This window comes from Danio rerio, chromosome 5, assembly GCF_049306965.1.
Source record: "Danio rerio strain Tuebingen ecotype United States chromosome 5, GRCz12tu, whole genome shotgun sequence".
In the NCBI taxonomy this organism is placed as follows: domain Eukaryota; kingdom Metazoa; phylum Chordata; class Actinopteri; order Cypriniformes; family Danionidae; genus Danio; species Danio rerio.
The window spans coordinates 27,532,118-27,541,555 of NC_133180.1; the positions used below are offsets into that span (position 1 = coordinate 27,532,118).

General features: G+C 32.6%; 1 protein-coding gene across 1 annotated transcript; it reads left to right on the forward strand.

Annotated features, from left to right (window-relative positions):
* Nucleotides 1–1,357: 1,357 nt before the first annotated feature.
* Nucleotides 1,358–6,854, forward strand: tm2d2 (TM2 domain containing 2). The gene is given in 4 exon segments (NM_001002640.1): nucleotides 1,358–1,851; nucleotides 3,529–3,616; nucleotides 3,745–3,860; nucleotides 6,471–6,854. Coding segments are annotated over 4 exon segments (690 nt in total). The 5' UTR covers nucleotides 1,358–1,579; the 3' UTR covers nucleotides 6,685–6,854.
* Nucleotides 6,855–9,438: the final 2,584 nt, after the last annotated feature.

Sequence of the window (9,438 nt, forward strand, 5' to 3'; positions counted from 1 at the left end):
ATTTTGATTTATATGTGAACTCCTTAAAATAATAATTATATTGCATGAAAATTCTTTCTTGGTGTAAATCTTTTAAACTTGTACAATTTGCTGGGATTTATTTACGTAATCACTTTTGGCTCTTTGTTCATAGTGTTTTTTTTAAAATGTTCTTTCTTATATGCATAATAAGTAACATAAAATAAAAAACATAAAAAAAACACTGAGTTGTACTAAAATAAACAGTAAAAGTTGTACTGTTAAAATACAGTGAAACAATAACTAACTTTAAATGAAATAAAAAATAACGTGCCAGTTAATCTCCAAATCTTGTGACAAATTTGTGAGGTAAGAATTGTGAACAGTTGTAATCTCCCTCTCTCTTGCTCTCTCTCATTTTTGTTTTTACAGAATAATTTAACAGAATTCATTCATTTATTCATTCATTTTCTTTTCAGCTTAGTCCATTTATTAATCAGTGTTCGCCACAGAACTTATTCAGCAAATGTTTTTCGCAGTGGATGCCCTTCCAAACGCAACCCAACACTGGGACGCACCCATACACTCTTGCATTCACACACATACACTACAGCCAATTTAGCTTATTCAATAAGCTCCAATTCTTGCTGTGAGGCGATTGTGCAACACACTGAGCCACCGTGACGCCCTGAACAGAATACAACATATTTAAATATAGCCTACTTATTTTAGAGTACAATGAAGCTATTCCTACTATTTTTCCAAAAGGAAATCATTACTTATATTCGGTCTCATTGGATGTGTTTATTAAAGAGTGAATTTATTTGCTGGAAAAAAAGTGTGGCTGTTACAGAAATATAATACCAGAAATAAAATGAAAGAAATATCCTATAAACATCTCAGATTCTATGCAGCAAAACATTATTTACAACAACTTAAAAGTGAGATTGATGTAAGTTGTATTGTCTGTAATGAATATGAGGAGACGGCTTTACAGTTTTTTAGGCGCAAAAATATATTAATAAGAATTTCTATTGTTCAAAACATCTTTCATTTTTATGGGAAAATAATATTTGGCTTTACTGTCTATCCTAATCAACAGAAAAATCGTTTTTATTTAGTTAATTTACTTATATTGTTTACTACATTAGTAATAAGAAATAAGAAACTAATAAGAATTAAGCATGTTAAAATGTGCGAACTCTCTAATGTATTTAATTATTACATATTTACATTTGTATTTTGTTTATACTTATCCCCTCACATGTATTTATCTATTGTAAAATGTTATATGCTTTTCTTTTAATAATAATAATAATAATAAATAAATAAAAAAACACTGAAAAAAATTAAATGACGTAACGCTACACATAACGCGTCATCACAATGCGCCGCTTATGTTGTCAACTCTCTCGGTTCGGTTTTAGCTTGTGGTAGCAGTATAAAATGGTACATTTTAGCGCACAACATGGTAACTCGCATATTCTAAAATTAAATTAGTCCAATAATATGTCGACAGGCGTTTACAGATATAACTGGCAGAATCAATGCTAGCCAGCTGCCATCTCGTTGATTAGCTGGAAGACGTTTAGCCGTTCAGCTTTACTGTTGTTGTGAAATCATGCCGCAGATTTCAGTCAACTACATTTTACTATGCGGACAGTTCTTGTTGTTTTTTACAGTGCTGCTTTTACAGTGTCTAGAAGGGATTCACTCACAAAACTCAACCGAGCCACCCGGAAACAGGGTAACGACTAGCAAACCAGTTCTGTTCAGCGAACAACCGGAGGAAAATGTGACGGAGAGTGGTAGCGTTATTCCTACCGAAACATCAAACCACACGGAGCAGTACGAGTATAACCCTCCGTCACCTGTCGTGCTCTGTCGATACCTGTAAGTAAATATCTTGCTAAAACACGCGGCCTGGTAAGTTTTGTATTGGACATTCTGCTTACATTCGCCAAAGCGCATAGTAAATGTTTTTATTTCGTCACACACGCTAAACCAACTTGGAAATGCATGAATTAATAGTTTGGACAATCATGTCATTTTCATTAGCCGTAACTAAAGTTTTAAACAAACTAACCCTTTCGTTATGACACCACCCCAAATCTGAATTGTTTCTAAAAATAACCCTTTTATGACACAAATCCTTTTATGACCACAGTATACCCATTTTTGATGGCTACTTCCAGCAGCAAAACGCACCATGTCATAAAGTGCGAATCATCTCAGATTGGTTTCTTGAACATGACAATGAGTTTAATGTACTCAAATGGCCTCCGTGGTCACCAGAACTCAATCCAATAGAGCACTTGTGGGATATGGTGGAATGGTAGAATCACATCATCGATGTGCAGCCGACAAATCTGCAGCAACTGCGTGATACTATGTCAATCAATATGGACAAATTTCTCTGAGGAATGTTTCCAGTACCTTGATAAATCTATGCCACAAAGGTTTAAAGCAGTTCTGGGGGCAAAAGGAGGTCCAACATGGTACTAGTAAGGTGTACCTGATAAAGGCCTGTAAGTGTATATTTATTTTAAAAACGTAAACACTTGAAAATGGTGGAATTTGAATCAACTGTTTACAAGATTTTGGATGAAGGGCTTGAATCTGCCTAAAAGTGTAATTGTGTTGCACCCATACTATTTATTTTACTAAATAGATAATAATTAATTATTTAAATAAAATATATTTTTTGCTTTTGCATAAAATGGTAACTTTAAAGTGTGGACATGTGATCTGTCTGTCTTTTTTAAAATTAAAATGATTATACATTTACGATGAAAGATTTAAGATGTGAGAAAATTACATTATGAGTAGGCCCACACGGAATCTGCGCACGCAGAATTCCGCAGATTTCTGCTGATTTATATCCCATTATTAATTCTGTTTATTTACTTAAGTAAATTTGTAAATATGAATTTATTCAGTTTTTATTCAGTAATTTATTAGTTTTTATTTAATATATTAAGGTTTTAGTTATAATACTCCGCTGGATACTCCCAAAATAATTCTGCAGAAATCTGCAGATTTTTACCAAAATTCTCCGCAGAAATAGCAAAGAAAGTCCACAGATTCCGTCTGGCCCTGATTATGAGCAAACATGCCACCAGAATGTTCCTTTGAATACTATATTAGTAACAAAGCATCTGGTATAATGTGATGAGGTGTGCATGTAATTATGTAAATTGCTACACTTGAAAGTGCTGAAAAGGTTTGAAAATGCTCCTGAATAGTGCTTAAATATTACCTAAAATTGTAATAACTTGATATGTGAATTCTAGAAATGAACAGTATTTCAGTATTTTAGCAGTATTTTTTGTTTAAATTTAGAAGGATGACATAACAAGGCAATACATTTAAGAAAGTCTTTTAGGAATTCCATGTTTTTTTTTTGTTTTTTTTTTGTTTTTTTTAAGTTGGCTTGGCTTGAATGTGTGATAAAATAATAGAATAGATCTACGTTTTGGCTGTCCAATACAAAACCCTGTGCACATTGGGCACTGTTACAGATTTTGATACGGCTTTTTTGATGGTCATTTGTGCTGTTATTTCATTCAGACCGGAGGAATTCATATTCTGTCAAGATCCAGTTGATCACGGTGGAAATGTGTCTGCCTTTCAGGAACTGGGTTATGGGTGCGTAAAGGCAAGTACATTTTTGTATAGATTTTTTCGCACAAAAAATATGTGGCTCAGAGCATTGAAGATGCTTACATACCAATGTTTAAATATTTGTAGACAAGTTAACAACATACAATTTGCTTTTCCATATAGTTTGGTGGTCAAGTGTACAAAGATGTGAACCATACCCAGGTGTTATGCACAGCACTTGATGGCATTGAGTGTGCTGGACCACGAGAGTTTCTCAGAGGCAATGAACCATGCATTAAGTGAGTGAAACACAATATAATACAAGGTTTTATTTTGTAGATGTTTTAGAAATGTAAATAAATTAAATTAATGTTTGATTTCATGCCAAAGCTATTTTCATTCATTAAATGCCATTTACTGTAAGTGAAAGGATGCATGCTATTTAAAATAGCAATAATTTAGCAGTACTTTCAGATTGTTTGCAAATTGTCTTTTTAAGAGTAGAGACTTTTTTTTTAGACTTTTCTTTCTATAATATGTTAGATTATACTGTTTTATATTCAGCTAGAAAATATTTTTACTCAGAAATAACTTTGGTATGGTGGCTGAGAGAGCTTAACATGCTGCAATTTAAGAAAATGAATGCAATTGGAAAAATGCCAGCAAATTAAGAAAAATATCTTTATCTGTTTGACGGCACGCATGCTGCAAATCCTAACACATAGACAATAAAAAATGCGCTGCATTTTCACACACTGCAAACAATTTACGAAAACACAGTGCATTTTTATCGGAATACAACAGAAATGTTTCAAGAAGATGCAAAAACCTTACGGACACCGCTACGCCATGACTATTGCTCAGTGCAGTTGTAGGTGATCTTTGAAAGTTTTTTTTGTTTGATAATTTTAAATCCCGATTGCCTTGTCTCCAGTATTTATTAGTCTAAATAACTATAAATTAAATAGCAGTGTCCGTCACTTTTCAGGGTCTTTTTTTCCGTTGTGTTATTTGAAAAGTGTTGTGAGGAAATGCTGTGTGTTTTCGTAAAATGTTTGCGCTTTTTAAATTTATGTGTTGTGAGTATTTGCATCACGTGTGTTGTAAAACAGATGAAGATCTTTTCTCAAAGATTTTTCTCACGTGTTTTCTTAAATTGCAGCACGTTAAGCTCTCTCGGCCACCGTACTTTTGTCCAGTGGCACCAAAATATTAGAGCATTTCTTATTAAACGTTAAAATGGAAATAGTTCTATAATGTTTTTGTGTTGGTGTAAAACTTGCTTACTAGCAAAGCTTTTTTAAGTAGTCTTTGAAAGTTCTTTTACAGTGTCTCCCTATAGTTGTTTTCAGTATGGTCTTAATTAGAGCTGGGCGATTTGGCTTCAAATCTAAATCTTGATTAATTGAACCTTTTAACTCGATTATGAATAATGAACGATCATTTTATTTTCATAGTTCACTAATAAGTTTTGTACAAAGAATATGCTCACATGTAATGTGCTCACAAAAGTAAGGAACTGCACAAAGGCTGTGCTAGACCATGCCTGTGCTTTTGACACAGAAATATAAAGTAGCCTTAACAGAGCAGGGTCACATGACTCCACACACGGTAGCCAAAGTAATACAAAAAATTGTCATGAAAAAATTGATCGATTATAGGTTCTGAACATTGATTTAGATTACATTTTGATTAATCGCGCAGCCCTAGTCTTAGTTAGGCATGCCACTATATCTATTTTTTGTTGTATGATATCTTGCACCAAAATATATGTCAATAAACGATATTATTATAATTTTAAGATTAGATTTTATGCTACTTATTATATAATGCCAGAATGACAATATAATATCATCACAATGCAAGTGCACTCTTCCAAAAAACATTCTTAAAAATATTAAATGTAATTATAATCATTTTAATAATTTAATAATCAGGCATTAAAATAAGAATGTGAAAACACAAATCCCAAACAAATAATACTAAATGTTTACAAAAAAAGTAGAAGTTAAAAAAGAAACAGAAGCTGTGATATCTCCTACCAGAGTAATTTATAGTAAATAATTTAGTGTTTTTTTTTTAACCATACTGACACCTCAAATATAGATCAAGATTTTGTACAATCAGCTAAAATGCTGCTAGAATTGTATTTTATGTTTGGGATATATATTAAATCACCAAAAATGATTGAGGTCATGTCCATGTGTTGTGGATAAGTCAATATATATTGACTTAATGTGACCAAATGGTAACATCAACATGCTTAAAATAATCGACATATCCTTATCCAGTAATCACAAATGAAATGGAAAAAGTAATTTGCCAAAAATTTTAAGTCTTATAATATTTAATTTGACTTTAAGTATTTTATTTTATTTGACCTCTGTTTGTTAACAGTTGTATTATATTTATTTTAGCTGCCACAAGAGGGCAGTAAAGTACCATGGATCCCTTTTACTGAGAGTCTCTCTCTCTGTGTTTTTTAAATCTCAAGGCTGATCCTTGGTAGACAACTATATTAATCCACAAGCATGACAGTAAACAGAAACTTTCCCCGTTATTAATGCTAACAATCAACATGCCAATAACGAAAACGAGTGTGCGTCTTTTTTTGGCATTTTCTTTTTAAACAAATATTTCACCCAAAAAATCTGCCATCATTTACTCATCCTTCACTTATTCAGCACCTGAGTTTCTTTCATCTGTCGAACAGAAAAAAAGATATATTGGGGCATATTCACTTCCATATAAGATATTTGTTCATACTATGGGTCCCCACGATGGGCATTCTTCAAAATATCTTCTTTTGTGTAAGAAAGAAACCACACAAGGGAGAGTAATTGATGAGGTAATTTTCATTTTTTTAGGTGAACTATCCCTTTAACATGTTTTTTTTTTTTATCTTTAAGATACACAGGACACTACTTCATCACCACTCTACTGTACTCCTTTTTCCTGGGATGTTTCGGCGTCGATCGTTTCTGTCTCGGACATACTGGGACTGCGGTGGGAAAACTACTAACCCTGGGTGGTCTTGGCATCTGGTGGTTTGTGGACCTGATTCTCCTGATAACAGGTGGACTGACTCCCAGTGACAGCAGCAACTGGTGCACTTTCTACTGACATAAAGGTGGCTGTCTTTCATACACTTTTCATAAATACACTGTATGCATGTGGACTTACATAGGCCTCATTTGCCATTGTTAGCTGTAAAATACTGTTCTTTCAGGTTTCTTTTGTAAAGTGTTTATTTGAAGCTGTGTTGTAAATAAATATTGTCTCTTAATCAGTAATTATCACTATCTGAGTGTAGTCTTTATGAACCAAACAACATAAAGTTGATTAGGATTTATGTTCTGTATCTTCAAAACACACTTCTCTTTCCTAGTTCTTTGCGTTGCTAAACGACGTGAAAAAAGTCAGCACGTTTAGTTGGATTGCAGCTTTTGCCTGAACAGCTGCAGAGAATTTACAGATCTTGTTTTAGACTGAATTCCTACAAAGAGATGTCAACAGACAGATGTTAGGAAACAGCTTGCAATTAAAAACACATACAATAATAGAGTCTATTAAGCACGCAACTCTTGGCAGAATTCCCATACGCTGTTCACACTATTAGGTGAAGAGCTGTAAAAAGTTTCACGTTTTGTGACTTGCATGTTTCCTGTTCATTATGTATGAAATTTGTTTACTGTTGGACGGACAATTTACTGAACAAACGAGGTGCTTTGGAATGTTGCAACTTATGTTACGTTATTGCTTTAAAATAACATCTACAGTTAAAGTCAGAATTATTAGCCGCCCTGAATTATTAGCCCCCCTTGTTTATTTTTTTCCCCACTCTCTGTTTAACGGAGAAGTTTTTTTTAAACACATTTCTGAACAGTTTAATAACTCATTTCTAATAACTGATTTATTTTATCTTTGCCATGATGACAGTAAATAATATTTGACTAGATATTTTTAAGACATTTCTATACAGCTTTAAGTAACATTTAAAGGCTTAACTAGGTTAATTAGGTTAACTAGGCAGGTGAGGGTAATTAGGCTAGTTGGTGTATAATGATGGTTTGTTCTGTAGACTATTGAAAATAAATAAAGCTTAAAGGGGTTAATATATTGAAAATGGTACTTAAAAAAAATTAAACTGTTTTTATTCTAGCTGAAAATAAAACAAATAAGACTTTCTCCAGAAGAAAAAATATTCAGACATGCTGTGAAATTTCCTTGCTCTGTTAAACATAATTTGGGAAATATTTAAAAAAGAAAAGAAAATCAAAGGTGGTTTAATAATTCTGATATTAACTGTATATGTAATTCAATACGCTATTACACAAAATTGTAAATATCTTTCAGATAGTGAAATTGATTCCTTATTTGAAGACAGAAAATATTAAATACTTGCAGTGCATGAAAACTTTGAGGTTTGCCACAAACCAAAATGAAAGCAATGCACCAAAATAAAAAAAATTGGGCAGAAAATGACATTTCTGTATGCACTTGGCTAAAAAATGAAACCAAAAATACTCTACAATGATTATTTATCATTCTATTAAGTAAAATAATTCAATAATTAATTCTACAGACATCCTAAAAACTATTATGTATACTAATCTATTTGAGTTGCTAAAGGGATATTGTATAAGAAACACCTTTTCTAAGCAATACTATGTGTGTTCAAATTAAATAACAAACAAAGATGACCGAAAATGTAATTTTTTAAAATGTATTTATTAGTCATAAGAGCTTAAAGATAAAAGTAGACAGATGATAACAGAATGTGGCTCATTAATTTGCAGAAACGATTAAGTCTAGAAAAAAGAGAGACATTTTTGACTTACCTTAGCCAATAAAAAGTATGATTACATGCCTATATTCGAGTGAATTCACATCTTATGTGCTTCACCCCCCAGTGTTGCAGCGTAACAGTGTCCTTCTGATGTTGTCTGTGATGTGTACACACAGTACATGTATAAATGCTGAAAGGTACTGTAATTACAACAACTGTAAAATGTTCTGTAATTGTAAGAAATGTAAATGATCATCTTGCTACGATAAATAGCTCTGTTTTAAACATGTGGAATGATAAAAATCTCAGTTTTTTTGTATATATCTACAATGAAATTTACATATATTTTATAAAAAAAACGTGCAGTTATAAATGGCATATTTATTGTGTACAGAAAATTGCTGACTTAAACTAGCTGCTTTTTTGTTTTGTATTGTTTGTTTGTGTGGATTCTGGAATTTGAGAAATGTTTTAGGTCAGTTGAATGCATGAATACAGGTCCATGATATCTATCAGAAATAAACATTGGCATTCCAGTAAATCCATGAATTTGGCGTCCTGCAGGAATTGTAGCATTTCATTAGGATGATATACAATCCTATTTCTGGACATCAGTGAAAATACGTACAGCAATGCTGTAAGTACTTAAAAATCCTGCAGAAGTGTTACTATCTTGCAGAACACAACACAGTCATACAGGACACCTTTAGGAAAGTACTCTGTCCTGTAGAATTTTTATTCAGGATTTCACCTTAGGATCCGCTTGTTAAGTGATGACGTGTTGGTGACGTATGTAATACTGTTTCCGGGTCCAAGCCGCCACTCATTTGAGTTGAGAAATTATTTGTTTATGGTCACTTTTAATTCATATCACACATTAAAGTTAATTTTATATAAAGTTATAGTGTACACAAAAATCTCTGGGCTTGCTGCATCACAAATACCAAAATTTTAACAATTTATAAAAAAATGAATCACTTTCTGGCCATCGGATATTAGGCATGGACATATATGTTGCGATCGTGATTTTCGAAAGTATCAAATCGCTTTGTAAACGTTTATAATTACCATTGCATGAGTCTCCCCAT